Source organism: Myotis brandtii, unplaced genomic scaffold (assembly GCF_000412655.1).
Source record: "Myotis brandtii unplaced genomic scaffold, ASM41265v1 scaffold562, whole genome shotgun sequence".
NCBI classification, from domain to species: domain Eukaryota; kingdom Metazoa; phylum Chordata; class Mammalia; order Chiroptera; family Vespertilionidae; genus Myotis; species Myotis brandtii.
In genome coordinates this window covers 894,394-914,433 of record NW_005370091.1, presented here as the reverse complement: position 1 = coordinate 914,433, position 20,040 = coordinate 894,394, and the positions used below count along the sequence as shown (strand labels likewise).

The 20,040-nt window shown below is 47.2% G+C and overlaps 1 protein-coding gene across 1 annotated transcript in view; it reads left to right on the top strand.

Moving 5' to 3' along the window:
* DIP2C (disco-interacting protein 2 homolog C) overlaps positions 1 to 20,040 on the top strand; it is a 180,808-nt gene that overhangs the window by 94,928 nt on the left and 65,840 nt on the right. Inside the window, exons 15-19 of the mRNA XM_014549632.1 lie at positions 1,862 to 1,955; positions 2,073 to 2,192; positions 3,941 to 4,055; positions 16,781 to 16,920; positions 19,779 to 19,915. Coding sequence (XP_014405118.1) covers positions 1,862 to 1,955; positions 2,073 to 2,192; positions 3,941 to 4,055; positions 16,781 to 16,920; positions 19,779 to 19,915 — 606 coding nt within the window. The remainder of the gene's footprint in view (positions 1 to 1,861; positions 1,956 to 2,072; positions 2,193 to 3,940; positions 4,056 to 16,780; positions 16,921 to 19,778; positions 19,916 to 20,040) is intronic.

Sequence of the window (20,040 nt, the reverse complement as noted above, 5' to 3'; positions counted from 1 at the left end):
GGGAGGTTGGTGGGCTGGCCGGGGGGGGGGGCCCCGGGAGGTTGGCTGGTGGCTGCAGGAGGTTGGCTGTGGGAGCGCACTGACCACCAGGGGGCAGCTCCTGCATTGAGCATCTGGTGTTCAGTGTGCATCATAACAACCGGTCGACCAGTCATTCGGTCGCTTAGGCTTTTATATAGAGAGATAGATGTTTGGCACTTAAAGTGTGCAGCATAACTGCTTAGACCCTCACCGTGTCTGTTTTATATGTGGTCATTTTTCTTCTTAAGTTTCTTATGCTGAAATTTTATATCTTTTCTTAAGTAGTAAAATCTAGTTCTTTTTGCACGATTGGTAGAAACATCAGTACAGAAAGGAGAATTTGTTGTTTCTTCATAAATCAGAACTTATTAGAACAAAAGCATTTAAGTGTCACATAAGACAAAGTTTACAGCTCCAGATCGGCAGTGTCTTTCTGCGATCGAGACAGTTCATTGCGTGACTCCCCATGTGCCTCACTGCCCTGCCGCCCTTCCTTCTATAGCTTTGTGACTCCAGGGCAGTCACCTGAGCCAACGAATCTTTTGTTGCCCGAGTCACTTGGAACCTCAGTTTTCCTGTTTGTCCAATGGGAATGATGATGCTGTGTGAGAATAGTGGGCCCGATGTTGAGTGAGCACCTAGTCCATACAGTGGTTTGATAATGTGACGGAGCTGCTGTTATTGTGCCATCAGAGTTTCTCCTAACAATCTCGGTTTCGAGAGCCCTGCAATAGGTCTGGAGTAGGTCTTGTAGATATTGTCTTCCACCTGCTTACTGTTGCTCTGGATTACTGCCCAGGTATCGGTGGTTGCCACCTTTTAGAGCAAGGCAGGTCTGGCTGGATAGCCACACACACTGTTCTGTGGCACCTTCTATGTATGGAAGAGCTCTCACCCCCAGCATGGAGTGGGGAGCAACTGCAGCGAGAGGGGCCAGCTGACTCACTTCTCCCGGGGAAGGTGTAGGTGGTCATTTTCCGTCAGAGCTTCCAGAATTAGGCCGGCGCTCTCCAGAGCATCCGCGCCCTCTCCCTCCACTTCCACCTACAGGAGCAGAGAGAACCCTGATAGGGCAGAGCCTGCAGGGGGGGCTCTGGCTGGTGTTCCCCTTTGCAGTCCCTTAGCTTCCAGCTTCTGAGTGCATTGGACTGAATGATGTCCAGCAGGTGTGTGAGGCCTACAGGTGTAAAGCATGTAGGGACTAACTTTGATTTTTTTAATTTGGTTTTGCTTTTTTTTTTTTCAGATACAGTTGACATTTAATACTATTTTATGATAGTTTCAAGTATACAGTATAATGGTTAGACATTTATATATTATACAAAGTGATCCCCCTCCAATAAGTCTAGTACTTTAAAAGTTAGTTTTGATTACTTGTTTTAAAGAAATGAATCCTTTGGGGCTCCTGATTACGTTAGCAAGGCTACATGGCAGACTGAGGATGATGCAGACACGCTCCACTGCTCCTTGACATTTCAGGGTAACATTTAATACATTTTTTGAAAGAAAAGTTAGTATAATTCACTAGAAAAAAATAAGCTTCTAGACTATGAAAGGACCTTAAAAAATAATTATCATCCAAGTAAAGGTTTTCTAAGAAAAGTATTTAGACTTAGGTTCTTTAATTGGATCAGGAAAAGCAGGAGCCAAGAGGACTAGATGGCCTTTGAGATAGTCGCTTCTCGGGTTATTCTGAGATGCACTGGGGTCAGCCGCCCGCTCACACTCAGCAGCCCTGGAATTGCGATGAGCCCCACGCCTGTCCTGTCGTGCCCCCATCTGGAGCCTGGTGTCCGTGGGTGGGCCCCTCTGTCTCACCTGTATGTGTCCTTGCCTTCAGAGCGTCATGAACATGATGCACGTGATCAGCATCCCATACTCACTGATGAAGGTGAACCCGCTCTCCTGGATTCAGAAGGTCTGCCAGTACAAAGGTACGTCCCAGGGTGGCCCCATGTCCCCCCCCCCCCCCGCCCCTTATCATGAGTCCTTTTTTTAACATCTCACCGTCTGGGTCCACATAGTAACTCCCTTTTCTTCTTCTACTTCAGCAAAAGTGGCCTGTGTTAAGTCCAGGGACATGCACTGGGCGCTGGTAGCACACAGGGATCAAAGAGACATCAACCTCTCCTCTCTGCGGATGCTGATCGTGGCCGACGGCGCAAACCCCTGTAAGCACCGGCTGCTGCTCAGGCGAGGAAAGGCAGGCAGCAGGGTCCTCGCCGCCTGGGTTCATTCTTTGCACTTTGATTTCTTTTCCTAGTCTCTGCCTTGTTAAGAAGTTGTCTCAGAATAATAACCAAGAGAACTGTGCACTGACTCCAGGCACAGGGTGTGCTGGCGGAGAGCATGGCGCTTTCAGACGCGGCCCTGCGGCCTCCACTTCTCACTTCTGTAGAGAACGTCGCTTTTTACCTAAAAATCCTATACTTCTCTTTCTTTTGAAAATGTTACAAAAGTCATACGATTTTCTGAGGATTAAGTGAAGTAACCCCTCTATACAGTTCCTCGGGGTGTAATAAATTGTCAAATGTTAACTACTATTGTTCTATGGTCCATAGTAGTTTTATTGATCAGGAAATTAATTTGTCATTTTTAGTGAAATTTCATTATCAAATCCTATAGCAAAAATTAGGTAAAGTTAATTGGCAGTTTCACAGGATACTGTTAATGTACCTTGAGAAATATTTCAGTCCGTAGACATAAACCCCAGCTAGCTTGTTTTTTTTGTGCGAGGAATATGTAAGCCAGAAGCAAAGCCAATGAAAGTGAATTGAATGTAAGAAAATTTGTTCTGACTATATTTGTAAACCATGCAGTGTCTATATCTGTAAATTAAAGCAGCATATACTTTCTTAATGAATATCTGATATGCAAAAGTGAACTGGCACACAGTTTTTAGTACTAGTTTTACAAATGATTCTTCCATTTACAAAATAACTCCATAAATTGTGAGCTATTTTTTTCTTTTTTTAAAATTCATCTTTATTGTTGAAAGTATTATAGATATCCCCTTTTTCCCCATTGACCCTCTCTGCCCTGCACCCATTTCCAATCCCCCCCCCGCCCCAGGTCTTCACCACGCTATTGTCTGTGCCTATCGATTATGCATATATGCATATAAGTTATTTGGTTTATCTCTCCCCTCCCACCCACTCACCTCCACCTTCCCTCTGAGCTATTTTAACATACAGTTTATTTTACCTGTTACTCTACAGAGCAGCATGTCTTAAATAGAGCAAGGTCAACTTGTTTTAGGAAATTATTTAGCTGATAGGTCCCTAGTAATTATACTCAGGTCTCGTCATTCAAGTTAATTTAAAGTTTTCTTCTGTTAGTTAAGGCAGAGATTTTCAACTGGTGTGCCACAAGAATTTTAAAAAATATGTTAACCTGACTATTTAGTCATGGGCACTGACCTCTTTTCCCTTAGATTGTAAATTTAAAAATGACAACAGCCAACACAACAATAGCCGTCCGGTCGGTGTAAATGAACCAAAATTATACTTTTTTTTTTTTTTGTCAGATGGGCAAAAAAATATATTTTTTGGTGTGCCACAGAATTTTAGTAATTAGTTCATATGTACCATGAGATGAAAAAGGTTGAAAATTGCTGAGTTAAGGTTAGATTTACCTGCCCTTTAGAACATGCATATTGAAAATGGTAGAAGTCTCAAGTTCATCAGTCAGCAAATGTTTTGATAGGGCACAGAAGTTGTGTAAGTTCTTGAGTTCCGTAAGTGTGAGAAAATCATCCTTCCTTATAACATAAGTGATTAATTTTATTAGGTGTCTTTGCCATGCTGCCTAATGCCACGTGTGCCTAAACCCTAACTTCAAAAGCACTCTCTATGATGGGATATTTTCAATCAATGCCATAGCTGCAGCTGCCTGATCGCCATTCCCTCTTCCGCTCCAGGGTCTATTTCTTCCTGCGACGCATTTCTCAATGTCTTCCAAAGTAAAGGCCTGCGCCAGGAGGTCATCTGTCCCTGCGCCAGCTCGCCGGAGGCGCTCACCGTGGCCATCCGGAGGTACTGCACACACTTCCCGCGGACAGCCTGGGGAAGGTCGGACCACGCCACCAGAGGGAGACCTGGGATCATAGCAGTTAAGCTTAGTGAGGACGCTGGAATGGATTCTATAAAACGTGCAGGTTCAGTAGCCAGGGAAACAGCCCTCCCTCTGGCCAGTCACTGTCATTCCCATGTGAGTGGAAACCCACTGGGGGGACATGACCTCTTGTCCTTGCAGGTTGCTCACTTTTTCACTTGCTCACACTAGACCAGGGGTCCTCAAACTTTTTAAACAGGGGGCCAGTTCACTGTCCCTCAGACCATTGGAGGGCCGGACTATAGTTTAAAAAAACACCATGAACAAATTCCTATGCACACTGCACATATCTTATTTTGAAGTAAAAAAACAAAATGGGAACAAATACAATATTTGTATTTGCATGTGGCCCGCGGGCCGTAGTTTGAGGACCCCTGCACTAGACCTAGGTTTAAATTGGGGCGGAATAGAGTCAGTGTTGGGTGAAGTGGAATTTTTGTCTCCTGTGCAGTTTCTTTTTAAAAATATATATATATATATATTTTTATTGCTTTCAGAGAGGAAGGAATAGGGAGAGAGAGATAGAAACATCAATGCTGAGAGAGAATCGTTGATCGGCTGCCTCCTGCAAGCCCCCTACTGGGGATCAAGCCCACAACCCGGGCCTATGCCCTTGACTGGAATCGAACCTGGGACCTTTCAGTTCCCAGGCTGATGCTCTATCCACTGAGCCAAACCGGCCAGGGCTGACATGCAGTTTCTATGTCATCTTCATTTTCTTCTCCCTGCAATTTTACACATACCGCACTTTTAAACACTGGTTTTCTGAGGTTTGGAGCCACTTGGCGGTACATCTGAGCTCTTGAGTTTGTGGTGGGTGTGGGTGGTGGGTGCTCTTGCTGAGCCTCATTGCTCGGTGCCCTGGGTCGTGGGTGTAGGTCACGGCAGCAGCACCCCTGCCTTGAGCAGTGCTGGGGGGTGGGGGTGGGGGGCGGTGAAAGCTTGTCCTACCCACAATGAGCGCTACCAGGAAGGCGCGAGATGGTCATCAGCCCTCCATTATCCACACTCACATGAGAAAGGGCAGGGAGAGCATCATCTAGGTATTGGCAGCTTGTACCATGGCTGACTTCTCCGTCTCAAGTTAGGTTTCATTTCCTGTCATACAGGTGTGCTCCCTTGTAAGAAGGGATGACAGAGCTCTTGGGACACGAAGCACATGCATCTGCCCTGGATTACTGAAAGGTTGACTTCCCAAAAATACTCACTGGGAGAGTGTCCTTAAATGAGAAACCAGGTGCTTTTAGGTGCATTTTTGTAATGTAAAATTATCCAGACCACCTGACTAATGGGTTAAGAAATCTAAAATCTTTATTTTTTTTAAATATATTTTATTGATTTTTTACAGAGAGGAAGGAAGAGGGATAGAGAGTTAGAAACATCGATGAGAGAGAAACATCGATCAGCTGCCTCCTGCACACCTCCTACTGGGGATGTGCCCGCAACCAAAGTACATGCTCTTGACCGGAATCGAACCTGGGACCTTTCAGTCCGCAGGCCGACGCTCTATCCACTGAGCCAAGCCGGTCAGGGCAAGAAATCTAAAATCTTTAAAGTATCAGAAGCAACCTTTAATTTTGACTGAGCCAAAAATTAAGTCTCTAACATTATTTAAATCAATGAGGAAACATGGCACCATGAGCAGACTCCAATATTCCTTTTTAAAGGATGGCTCTGTCGCCCTAATCGCAGGAGTGTCCCCACAAACAATTCCGACATTTCTGTCTGACCTTGGAGTACAGAACACTTCAGGGCTGTCGTAGCAGATTTACCTCCACAATGTTCTTCACATGTTGTCCACATATTAGAATGTGTGTCTCATTTGAACCTAAGATGGGCTCCAGGGAGACTTTGGGGCACGAGTCCCTGCAGAGGCCCAGCCCGGACATGTGATCCGGGCCTCAGTTTCCTTCACCAAAAGAATGCGGATTAATTACTAACCGGTAAATAGTGCGGATTAACTATTAACTGATTAAAAATGCAGATTAATTATCAACTGGTCAATAGTGCAAATTAACTGTTAACCGGTTAATAATGCAGATCAGCTATTAACTGGTTAATAGTGCAGATTAACTGTTAACTGGTTAATAATTCGGATCAGCTATTAACCGGTTAATAGTGCAGATTAACTGTTAACCGGTTAATAATGCAGATCAGCTACTAACCGGTTAATAATATGGATTAGCTATTAACTGGTTAATGCAGATTAATTATCAACCGGTTAATAGTGCGGATCAGCTATTAACCGGTTAATAATACAGATTAACTATTAACCGGTTAATAAAACGTATTTTGTAATCCAAAGGAAACACAATAATTTCAAGAGAAACATCAAAAGTGCTTTATTCAAAGTAATGTCCATCGCCGAGATCTTTCCAGTAACTTGGTTCACTGGCTGAGGACGCTCCGGGCGGTCCCTCTGGGGAATAGTTGGTGAAGTGTGACCCCTTTCATGCTGCTCCTGCGTAACACAAGCAGGGGCCATAAAATGTACAGGAGGAAAAGGCATAGTTTTAGTCGGCTAAGGAGAATTAGGATGATCACACTCAAGCTAAAAATAGGCCCTGGTCACATCTTACTCTGCATTTGTTCCCTCGCCTTGATCATGTGCCTCAGCCTTCCCAAGACAGTCGTCGTCTTATTATTGTGCAGGGGATGCGTGTTGGAGCCACTGAATGCTGGCGATGCTATGAGAGAGTCATCTTTATAATCAGCTGCTGCTCTTAGACTCTGTGTGGAGGTTCATTTAGGTGACAGGGACTGAATTTCAGTGACAAATACCTTTAGGAGGGAAATGAATGCTAGGCTCATTTAGAATCTTTCATTGTCCTTGTTTCTTACATGTATATATTTAAGCTATTTCCAAGCGCATTGGATGAAAACAGCATTCACAATTGATTTTTATCGACATACTCCTCTCCAGGCTGCTTTCCGTAACGTGAATTTAGGTTAAAATCCCCCATTCCTGGTGTTTCACATATTGTCCACTAAAAAAAAAGGTTTGGGCAGAATCTCGTCTTGGGAATCAAGCGTTTAAACTCACCCGGTACTTTGTGCTTATTACTTTCTTCCCTGAAACACATAGGAGAACTGAAGGGAATGTTCCACATAAAGAGGGCAGACGCCAGGTCGTTAAGGGAAAATAGTTTTGATTCATTGCTTTCATACTGTTTTGAGTGGCGACCAGGAAGCCTCGTCATTCATTGCTGCTCAAGGATTTTGATGTGAGGACTAAATTGACACTTTCTTAACTATCACCATAAAGTCTCCTGTTGGAAGCACTGCAATCTCACATTTTGTTTACTGCCCACAGGATAATTTTTAAAGAAAAAAAAAACACTATTTGGCTGCTACATTGTCTTATTTTGTTGCAAAGAAAGGCCTGTCGGGGAATAATTACCCCTCGTTAAAGCGAGTCTGCAGAGGGACATTTTCCTCCACGCAGCGTGTGAGCGTTTATGTCCTTGTGTCCCGGGCTTGCCTGTCTGCCCGGGATGGCCTATTCTACCCTAATGGTGAACTTCCCGTAAAGAGCCAGGAGCAGTGATGGCTTTGCTTTTTATGCTCTTAATTAGAAAATTGTACTCAGTTAATGTCTGTGGTCATCGGTGAAGATAAAACTGCTAATGGATTTCCATTGCTCATGACTTGTAGGACTTTTGGCCTTTTCTGGAATATGTATTACTCGATGATTCTTTTGTGTAAAAAAAAATTATGTAAATCAGTAAGTTGATTGGTTACGGGAAAGCTGCTCAGGCAGCAGGCAGCTGTGTGGAGACGGCCGTGTGCACCAGTCTAGCTTCTCGGGGTGCTGGGGTTTCTTCTAGAGAAGAGGGCCAGGCCTGACGGGTTGGTGCCCATGGTTACAGCCATTTGATGCCACTCTCTTATGAGAATGCCTCTCGCTTACACAGCGGGGAGCATATTGGGAGGTTGTGGGGTACACAGAGTCAATGGGCACTTCAGGTGTCCCCCTTGAAAGCGGGCAGGATGCACAGGTGCTCCGGAGAGTCGGCAGCAGGAACCTGGACGTGATCTGGGGAGCAGTCAGCTGGCACCCAGGCTTCCAGGGCAGTGTGCCCCTCAGATGTGCTGCCCGGGCTGCGTCTGACTGCCATCCCTGGCCCCTGTCATCCCCCTCAGGGGAAGGTTGCCTTCCAGGGGGAAGTGAGGTCAGGCCGGAGAATAAGTGCTGTTCATTGTAGGATGGTTGAGGAATTTTCAGAACGTGAGGTGGAGAACTTGAAGGGCAGAGACATGCCTGTCTTCATACCTGTCCTCTTCATGGGTGTCTACATGAGTGTCAGCCAGGCGGTGGCCGAAAACCGCATTGTTCCCTAGGGAAGTCTGCCTCGTCTTCCCGTGTAGTCCATGTTGTTACCCAGGTGTTTAATCTGCTCTCTTCTTTCTAACCTGTTCTCAGCCAAGTCAATGTTTTGTACCTCCTTTTTCCTCTGAAGAATTGTTGTAGAACAAAAAATATTGGAGAAATATTGGTCCATGATGCCTAACCTCTTCAGTAGAACACCTCCCCCCAAAAAAGGGGGGGGGGCAAATTTCAAAATGAACACCAGCAAAGTTTTTTTTTTTTTTTTTTTTGGCTCCAAGTATCTCCTAGATGGCAGTCTGGTTCTATTTCAGTCTGTAGATAGGGATGAGAGAGTCCGTTTTTAAGGCTGCACTGTGGTAATGTTGATTGAACTAAAAAAGACTTTTTTGTGGCCTACCTACAAGGTATTATTTCAATACCTTAATGCTTTAGCAATGAATAGATAATCATGATATAAAACATGTACATTTTAATATGTGATTAAAACAATAATTCCAAAAAATAATAAAGATGTACCCCTTCTCACCATTTTCCATTTTGAAATGTCTAACCTAGTATTTAGGAAGCTGGGAGACAACCCGAGAAAGGACCCCCAAGGGCGATTCTGTGCCATGTAATCCCACGGAACTTGACAGTTCCTGCCAGGGGCACAGCAACCAGTGGTCCAGAATAGGAAAACGTTAACGCAAGCCACGGACTTGAAGTGGAATTTTCAAGAATGTTTTTGATCTCTCAAAAAATCAGACTTGGAGACTTGTAATCTTTTTTAAAACACAAGAAGATAAAATACATTGTAATTTTTATCTAAAAATTTTGATAAAAGTTGAAAACTTCTCTAACCTCAACATGGTTTGGAGATGATAATCCTATAAATGAAAATAGGACTCAATTAAGGAACACTGATGAGCAAAGTAACTGTGTTAGCATGTTTAAATGAAGTTCTCCTGTCTGCTTGCATTTAACACATTGTATGCGGGAAACGTATTTATACGTTTTACGTTGACTGTAAGTAGTAGAGCCACCTGTTACTACCTGCAAACAATGTTAAGAGTGAGTTCTGCTTTGTTTTGTGTTTGATTGAATTGTGCACAGAAGTACTTGTTGGTGGAGACGGGAGCTGCACCAAGAGCAGACAGCTGGGGAAGTAGCCCCATCCCTGACTGACTGCAGGCCGGCTGTTCCCTGACTGTGGGCTGGCTGGTCCCTGACTGTGGGCTGGCCGTTCCCAGCCAGTTCCACCCAGAGCTTGTTCTTGGACCTGGACGAGCAGCCAGGGCAAATAGAAGCACAGTTGCAAACAACTTGTATGGTATGATCCCTTTTCTGGCTGAAAAAAAAAATTAAGTATTTCTAAATGGTATATTTAGAAGAAAAAAATCTAAAATCTACATACTAAACTGGACAGGTGAGAACAGGATGCAAGGCTAATATTCTTTTTCTGTTTTATTCAGTTCTTTTCTTAAAAGGCATGAACTGCTCTCATCAGAGAAAATGGAGGAAATTACATTAAATTAGCTGATAAGTTGGGGACATGCTGTTTTTGACTTGTGCCTCTCCCTGACCTTAGCTCTCGGTTGTATTTTGAAAGTCTCTGTCACACTGAACATTGAATAGGGGTATATCCATGGATTTGACTGGCTTTCTCTTGAAATTTGTGTTGTAGGAGTGTTCACTGAAATACATTTTCTGTTAAAACAAAGACACAGCCTCAGCTGCTCCCCATCTTTTAAAAAGCACTATTTTTATATTTTCATTGATTTTTTTTTTTAGGGGAAGGGAGAGGGATGAAGAGAGAAACATTGATGTGAGGGCAAAATATAGATCAGTTGCCTCCTGCATGCACCCTGACAGGGAATCAAACCCACAACCTTTGAGTGCATGGGACGATGCTCAACCAACTGAGCCACACCAGCCAGGGCTAAAGGGCACTTTTATCAGCACTTGTAATTAGCAGCTGTCCTGCCACAGTGGAAAAGGCTAGCCTGGGGAAGGAAACAAGCGGAGATAGGCTCCAGTCCACGCTTGTGCGTTTGGTCACCCAGGCTCCTTCCTGGGGCTAGTTGACATTTGTTCATAAGAAGGACTCCAGACAGGAGCAGCAGGGCAGCTCCTGTAAGATGCGCCCTGAGTTCAGAAGGGAAGACCAGGCTGCTCAAGGCAGAAAGGAGGGCCCTCCCCTCAAGTAGATGGATGGTCCTGCCGCTTTTCCGTGGCTTATTTGGAGCTCGGATGTATTTCCCAGGGAAGCAGGCACTTAGGTGCCATGGGAAGAATCCTGGACTCCAGACGCATGTCCCCCTCCTGTCCTTCGTGGCCAGGAGCCTGGCCCAGCAAGTCATGGGTCCGGTGGCCTGGATGTGTCTGGCCCTCCACTTGCTTTGCTTTGCCACTTGCTGGCTTAGCCATAGCCTTAACCTTCAGGCCTCAGAGTTTCATCCATAAAAGGAGGGGAATAGCAGTGCCTGCACCACAGGGTCACGTGAGCATCAAAGGTGTCGGAATACACAGAGCCCTGATGTATGCCTGGCGCACAGTGAGAATTCAGCAGGCATTAACGGTGTTATCAATGCTAGTAGTATTTCTGCGGGAATATTATGTATCTGACATATGTATGTATGTACACGTGTATACGCCCAGGTGTGGGTATTGTTCTATGATGCTCTGTGATACAGCGATGCTCTAATAGATAAGTACTGCTGTTGGAGGGAAGGAACGTGCAGTTACCCGAGACTTAGCTCCTTTGCTCTCCACATGTTCCTCAGATGGGGGCTCCTAAATCAGAGGTTGCCCATGTAAGATGAGAGGAGGAGGAGGATTTTTGTTTTCCTGCTGGCAGAGGGCTCGGTGAATGGCAGTGTCATTGGCATTTGCAGATGTGGCTGCAGTTACTGGATTGGTCCTGGGATGGAAATCTTGACAACTGCCCGTTATTCCCTTGACTGTTTATGTGCCCTTAATGCGTGTTTGAGCCCGGCCAGGTGTGTGCTGTCAGCAGCAGCACACGGGAGATGTGTTCATTGAGATGGAGAGCAGCTATTATTCAGGTGTCCACAACTGCAGGTAGCAGAGGCACATCTAATATTTTAGAGGCTGGAAGTGGCGTGACAGGTAAACAGGGATGCAAAGTGTCTGATTGAAGTCGTTTGCCCCCGAGCACGTTGCTTCTGAGGCACATGCTAAGGCTGACATGTGCCTTCCTCTTCCAGCGTCTTTAATTCTGCTCTTTGTCCCCTTGCTGTCACTGCAGCGTTGGCCACACATAGCTCCACACCCTCTTCCTTCTCTGCGTGTGAGGGTTACCTCTGTGCAGTCCTGAAAATCACTGGGATCGCCCCCTAAGTCACACCCCTGTGGACACAGCTGTGCAGTTGTGACTCACAGTTTCATCCTGGGGCTGAACCCGGAAGGTGACAGATGGGGCTGTAGCTCTTGTAGCCATGATTTAATTTGGTTTTTTTTATTATGAAAGTAACTGAAGTCCCGAGGAATTCTGCTTATTGGGATTATTTTTTCACTTTCCCACCCAGTTTATCTGCTTGGATGTTTTATTTCCTAGGAAGGTGTTAATGGAAATAAACGGTTAATTGAAACAACAATAAGGAATAGTACTTGACTGCTCAAATTGGGGACAGTTCTAAGGTTGAAGAGCAGTGTTGTCACAGGGGTGCAGAGATAGATGCTACTGACAAGCAGCTGAGCACTGGGGGCAAAAGCACAGATGTGAGACCCGCCCGAGCTTGCTGTCCAGGTCTGCCCCTCACCTGTTGCCGTACACATCTCTCCTCACTCCGCCTCCTGCCCGTAACTGGGGGACAGCCGTGCTGGTCTCACAGAGTCACCACAGAATAGACTAGTTAGCATACCTAAAGTGCTGAGAACAGCATACTGCAGGCAACCAGCACAGTGTACATGTCAGTGGATGAAAAAATAATACACACAGTTAGTGTGGATGCAAAGTGATACAGGCTTTTTTGGAAGGTATTTAGGCTTTATTAAAATTTTAAATGCACTTTTTTTTATTATTCCATTCCCGTCTTAATGACATATCTTACAGATCTATTTGCAGCCATATAAAAATTAAGTGGAATAAAGTGACTGATCATATATTTACATTACTGAATACCATCTAACAAGTAAGAGAGGTCAGTTTATTGTGTTATGCAGTTCACATATTACACATGATCATCTGTGCACATATGCATACTTTCATGGAAAGATCTGCAAGGTGGTGCATTTAGTGAAAAAGCAAGTTGCAGAAGAATATACATACTGTGGCCCTGCTTTTCTCTGAATGTAAATGTCTTGTGTGTCCACATACTTTATATGTAAATGCACATTACCGAGGCTGGAACTTCACGGTGAGGTGTTGGTGGTGGCTGCCTGCGGCCAGGGGAGGGTCAGCAGGAACTTGCGCCTTTTGCCGTGTGTTCTTGCGCCATGTTGAACCTGCTCATACACGGGTGTGCTCGTGTCATTTGTTTTAAAATTTCATGAAAAGAAAACTTCACTGTGAACAAAGAGGTGCTCAGTCTTCTAGGCCAGAGGTCAGGAAAGTGCCAGGAAAGGACACGGGATAGAGCCCAGGTCTGGGCCCGGGTCTGGATCTCACCAAGCCCACCACTCACTCAGGAACTAGGTCACCGTTTCTGACCTGTGACGCGGGAAGAGTGGTGCCCCGTAGGTTTGTGAATTAAGGGAGTCACCATGTGTGAGGGCTCAGGACAATTCAGAAACACAAGCATCAACTGAGCAAGACCCTGTCATCAGGCAGGAGGTGCTGTGGCCTCCAGGTCTTGCAGAAACATCTGGGGAGTGGTACCAGGGTGGTACTCTGTCATCTGTGGCAAGGTGGAGTGATGAGGCCGAGCACTGAGTGTAGGAATTCACGTGCTTCTGTTCTGCCTATTTGCATATCTGCCAAGAAATGAGCCAGGGTCTAGTTGTCTCTGACTAGCAGGGACTCTCTTAAATATGAATTCACTAGAGGCCCGGTGCATGAATTCGTGCATGGGTGGGGTTCAGCCAGCCTACCCAGATGGGCCTATAGGTGGTTGGTGGGCTGGCCCCACCCCCGATCAGGGTGGGAGGAACTGATTGGGTGTGGGGCCGACCACCAGGGGTGCCAAGGTGCCACAGGCGGTTGGCGGGTGACCCTGCCCCTGATTCAGGGGTGGGGAGAGGAGGGAGGGAAGGGCTGCAGGTGGTTGGCTGGCTGGCCCCGCCCCCTGGTTGAACTCCCAGTCAAAGGGACAATTTGCATATTAGCCTTTTATTATATAGGATGGTGATAGGGGTTGAAATACTGTAAGATTAGTGTCATCGGTTGACATTTTAAGTGAGGATTCTCAGTCTTTTGTAATGATCATTTTATAGACGTAATTGAAAATTTCCTTTAACAAACGCAGCTCTAATTGAAGGTGTTTAGTACATTTTAGAATGTTGCTTCTCACTCACTATTAAACATAGGAAAGTGGGTCTGGTAATTAATACAACAGACTGCATGCTGTTGGATCTTAAGAAAATCTTTCCCTCCTGGCTTCTTGGTTACTAAACATCAGTGTTCTCGAACCTTCCGAACTTGGGCTGTGCCATGGCACGTACAGCCTGCACTTTACTTTCATGTGTCTTTTTAATACAGCATATGAGTTTCCCGGGGCTGTCTCAACAAAGTACCTCCCACTGGGTGCCTTTGAACACAGCAGTCGATTCTCTCACAGTTCTGGGGTGCAGAAGGCTGGGCTCAGGGTGTCAGCAGGTGGATTTCTTTCGGGGACTCGGAGGGGTTCCAGGCCTCTCTCCAGCCTGTGATGGTGCTGGCAGGTCTTGCAGAAACCTGCTGGCACCACCTTGGTGTTTCCTGGCTTGTAGGCGTGTCACCCCAATTCTGGCCTCTGTCATCACAGGGCCTTCCCCCTATGTCTGTGTTTCTTTTTTCTCTTCTTATAAGGACACTGGTCGTTGGATTAAGGCCCATCACCCTACTCCAGGAAGGCCTCGTCTTAACTGATTGTATCGGCCAGGTTCCCATTTCCCACTAAAGTCACATCCGAAGTTCTGGGCCTTAGAACTTGGGCCTGTCTCTTTGGGGACACAATTCAACCCACAACAGGTGCTCGGGCTCATGATTTCTGACTCTCACATGGACCTTTGCCAAGGGCAGTTGCAGGTGAGGAAGTCCTGGCTGCAGGCAGGTTCCTCTCTGGTATTTCAAACTTCTGATGTGTCCGCGTCTTTGGAAAAGGAAAAGCCAAGGAAACACTATCGATCCCATGTAGTTTCTTATTATTTGGGCAGGCTTTTTTTTTTTATCCTCATACAAGGATATTTTTTTCATTTTATTGATTTTTGGAGAAAGAGAGAAACATTGATGTGAGAGAGAAACATCGATCTGTTGGTTGCCTCCCACACGTGCCTCAATCCTGGATTGAACCCACAACCTGGGTATGTGCCCTGACCAGGAATCGGGCCACACCTTTTGGTGTCCAGGATGGTGCTCCAGCCAACCCAGCCACTTGGCCAGGGCGGCTCTGCCCTTTTTTATTGCTACAGAATAATTCTTTTTCCAGGGTCTTTTATGCTTCTCTCTTTATTGAGATATAATTGACATATAACATATACTCCTTTTAAAAATATACTAGTTACTTGACTCAAGTAAGATCTCCTTTTTGCAAATTTTAACTGTCATGTTTCCTCACTCATACTTTTAGGTTCATGATATTTGGAAGCTAAATAGCAAACTTCTATTTTTATAGTCCAGTCTTTAGATCCTAAAACCACATTAAACATTTGTAGATGGAAAATTACAAAAATAAGGTGGTGTTTACCTAGATTGTGCTCTTACTTAGCTCCCATGGAAGAATCTTTAATTTGCAGGGATAAAGCCCATGATCTTGGAAAGATTTCATTTGTTTGCTAGTTCAGTCAGACACTGACTGCTAGACACTCCTGGGGGGGCGGGGAGCAGCAGTGACCAGGAGGTGCAGACTGATGGAGGAGGCAGCACAGAGAGTCAGAGGGCACCCTCTGCGGAGCTGGGAGCTGCAAGCTGGGAGCAGGTGAACATTTAAGCCACCACAGAAGACAGGGAGGGGGAATGTCACAAAGACATCTGTGGGAACTTCCAGGTAGAGGCCAGGACGAGTGCAGAAGCCCCCAGGTGGGGCGGGCTGGGCACTGGAAGAGAGTGTGAGTGGAAATGAGGCCAGGAGGGGTGGGGGCGACCATGGAGCCTAGGGGCATGGGCGGAACGTGGATGCAGAGAAACCATACTTTTTCCAAAACCCCATATCCTATGACCATAAAGGATGTCAGCATGTCTCTCAGCCAAGCAGTGTGCCTAAGGACCCGCTGTCCAGAATGGCATAGCATCAACCTCATTTCAGAGTCTCACCCGTCGAGTTGCATTTGAGCCTACACCGGGCACACTGAGCTTGGGGCTGGATACGCAGAATCCCTCTCGTTTATATTCCATGCTATCATCCTGCTCTTAGAATCGTTGCTCTCCCATTTAACCGTGTCCAAAACTGGGACATGTAATCCCGCGGAGACAGGGTTGGAGAGAGAGAACTGAACTAGTCAGTCTATGGTGGGTGTATATGGGAGGGGCAGATGCAAATGCTGTGGTGCCTTCACGCTTCCGAGGCCTTTTAAAAGGCCAGGAGGGGTGGGGGCGACCATGGAGCCCAGGGGCATGGGCGGAACGTGGATGCAGAAAAACCATACTTTTTCTAAAACCCCATATCCTATGACCATAAAGCATGTTACAGCATGTCTCTCATCCAAAGAGTGTGCCTAAGAACCCGCTGTCCAGAATGGCATAGCATCAACCTCATTTCAGATTCTCACCCGTCGAGTTGCATTTGAGCCTACACCGGGCACGCTGAGCTTGGGGCTGGATACGCAGAATCCCTCTCATTTATATTCCATGCTATCATCCTGCTCTTAAAATCGTTGCTCTCCCATTTAACCATGTCCAAAACTGGGACATGTAATCCCACGGAGACAGGGTTGGAGAGAGAGAACTGAACTAGTCAGTCTATGGTGGGTGTATATGGGAGGGGCAGATGCAAATGCTGTGGTGCCTTCACGCTTCCGAGGTCCTTTTAAAATATTCCGGAAACCCAGAAGTAGCATTAACGGAAACTAACATGTCAGTAACAGGGCCCTTATAAACTACGAACCCTGGGAATGTGGCAGCCAGGCCTGTGTTCAGGAGTCCTGCGGGACCCAGAGTGGCTGCCTGTGGTGTGCATGGATCCTCATGTGCTTATGATGACGTCATTGCCTCTGTGTATTCAGACAAAACTGCTCTTACAGGCCCACGGATGACAGCAACCAGCCCCCCGGCCGGGGCGTCCTCTCCATGCACGGGCTGACTTACGGGGTCATCCGGGTGGACTCGGAAGAAAAGCTGTCTGTACTCACCGTGCAGGACGTCGGCCTCGTGATGCCCGGAGGTAAGAGGGGGCCCAGGGCCACAGACACTGCAGGAGTCCAGTCAGAGCCCCAGACGTGGGCGGGGGAGGGATCAGTCGGCATCCCTGGCCCCTCTGGCAGGAGTGCTCGGGACAATGCTTAATTCCAGTCTCCTCACATGTTTGTTAAGCTTCACGGTTGGTGGTAATGCAGCTCCTCCTGGAAACCCAAAATGTTCAAGAAGCTGACAAAGGCTTCTATGCCGCCTTGTGCACTGGAACCGGGGTTCCTGTCCCCTTTGGGTGGGGGTGGGGAGCTGCTCTGTACCCCCACGGCCCTGGTGGCTTCTCTGACGGTCAGGCTCTCGCGGGTCACCCCGTCGGATGCACTGTGCAGAGCTGGGTGCTAGCTAGGCTTGTCGCAGCTGCGTGAAGACTGAGGGATGGGGGTCTGGGTATTTAGTGAAACTTGTTTTAGTGGTAGAGCCCCTTTGAAAGGTCACGGAAATCATTTCCACAAATGAGCAGAGAGGCACCGGGTGGAAGGGCCCACCGGCAGGCGTCCCTGTCCTCCACCCCCTGCCCTGCATTTGGGCTGCTCCTGTGACCTCGTGGGGCTCCAGGAAGCACAGGGAGACTGGCTGCTGGCAGGAGAGGGGAGCCCACCCTCTGATTTGCAGAATACCCTCACCTGGTCCTGCTTCTCACATGCGTCCCCCTCTCGGGACCCTCGTGAGCACTTAGGCCCTCGCAATCGAGGGGGCTCCTTTTTCGGGTGCAGGTCCCACTTGAGTTTAGACCTTCTCCTGATGAGCCCTCCACACACGGGTGTGCAGTCTCACCTCATAGGGGGACGGTCACATCCAGGTACAACACGGCCCCTCGGACACATGCGTGCACAGCACCGGAAATGCGGACGTAGCTTCCTCACAACCAGCACGCACCACAAGCCAGAGGTGCACGCACCCCTGCACTGCAGGTGTGAGGCCTGTGTGGACCCTCACGGGAGCACCCCCAGGGCCCCTCTGCACTGGGCTCTGAGCCGGCCAGGCTTCCTGGAGTCCGTGCCTGCACATAAAGTCTCCTTCTCCTGGGGCCCTGGTGTCACAGAAACCTCGCTTATACCCTCCAACCCTCCTCATGCTGTATGTCTCAGGCCGCTGTACATTTCCAGCCTCAGCCAGGCCTCCTGGCTCCTTTTCCTCCTTCCTTTAAAAAAATTATTTTTGAAATAAATAATAGATCCCTGTGGTTTTAGCTTCAAAAGATTCAGGTTGTACAATGATAAAACGTCCTTTCCAGCAATAACACTTCCTTACAGAAATACTCTGGGGCTGTGGGGACACACCACACACACACACACACACACACACACACTCACACACTGATGGGCACATATATTTGTTTTTTCTGTTTTTTTCTATTTCACGTAAAGAGAGAGCACTGTGGGCTTTTCCTCTGTTCAGTGTCACTTGGTTTACGGCACTCCGTCTTGTATCTTAGAGCTCGTTTGTTGGTGCGTGAGGAGCTGTCCTTCCTCCCCAGGCGTGTAGGGTACGGTGTTGGGATACATGTAATTTATTCAATCATCCCCCACCCCCGATGATGGTCTCTCTTGTGCTGCTGAACTGTGTGCCGTGGATGACTCGTCGGTGCTTCATCTGCGCAGATGTGAGGATGGTCAAATGGGAAAATTCTAGAAACTGGATTTGTTCCCAGGGCAGATGCCCACATAATTGATAATATTGGGTCCTTTGGGAAAGCCGTGAAGATTAGCATCCTACCACTCGAGGGGAGGGGGGAGTTGAGGGGGGATGTTCCTCTCTCTTTCCACTCCCTCATCCCTATTATGTTATCACACTTTTTTTTATCTGATGGGTGAAGAATTTTTGGTATAATTTTATTCTGAAATTTTCTCCCCATGCGTGAGCTGAATGTTCCTGCATTTTGTTGACTCTGTTTCTTAGACGTGGCACTTCCTGTCACCTTAACTCCAGTACAGGGTGGCGGGGTCAGCCCAGCCATCCTAACACACACCCACCTCGCTGAGCCACCAGCTCCCTAATCAGACCCACGGTCTGTGGTGGCCAGTCATGGTGCGTGGGTCATGGCAGCGCCGGGCATGCCTGCCACAGCTGAGAAAACTAGCATCACTGGATTTCGTGCTGAAATGGTCGGTTTGGAAGTTCTCACCCAATATTCTGTGAAGGGCCCCGGCTTGGCAGGGAATCTGAGATCAAAGATTACAGTTTCCACAGAAGCGCGCAGCCTCTGTATGCACACACATGTGTAGCGTTAGCACAGGCACACGCACATGTTGGCCCTGTGAGTGAGAGGGTTTGTGCACTCAGCAGGCCGGGAGCTCAGCTGCACCTCCACGTCCTCAGAGTTTCTACCATCGCCCAGTGATGCTGACCCAGGAGGAGCACTCCTCTGATCACGTTGTGCAGAGAAAAGCCTGAGTTGTTTGGGGATACGTTTCTTACACCCAGAAGAGCTCGAAGGACTCTGGGGCCAGTGCTGTGTGCTCCTCAGTTGGTGCAGTCGAGGTTGCGTCCTGGAGGCTGCGTGCGTTTTGCTGCTGGTGTGGCTGTGGCTTATCTGAGTGTCATCCTCATGTCTATGCAGAAAGGGCTACTCCCCTTTCATACAATTTACACCTTAAAATTAAAGCAATTGGAATGATCTACTGACGCCACAATTGTGAAACTTTACATTTTGCTGCAACATGAAAAGTCATGACTCACTTCAGGGAAAATGACCAGCTGGCTCATCACCTCCCTGTCATGTCAAACCTGCAGTTTTATCCCTACTTATTCGTGTTCCCATTCGTATTCATCTCTCTGTCTCCATGTTTCTCTCTCTGTAACTCTCTCACTGCCCCTCCCTCCCGCGTCCAGCCATCATGTGCTCCGTGAAGCCAGACGGGATCCCGCAGCTGTGCAGGACAGACGAGATCGGGGAGCTCTGTGTGTGCGCGATTGCTACGGGCACATCCTACTATGGCCTCTCGGGCATGACCAAGAACACCTTCGAGGTAGGTCTGGGAGCGCCATTGCCAGGTGCACAGATGTGAAAGATAAGATGGTAATTTTTAAAAAAAAACACAGTTTTATAGTCATTAAAATGGTTGCACTTTCTCCTGCCAGTGTCAAAAAAGGG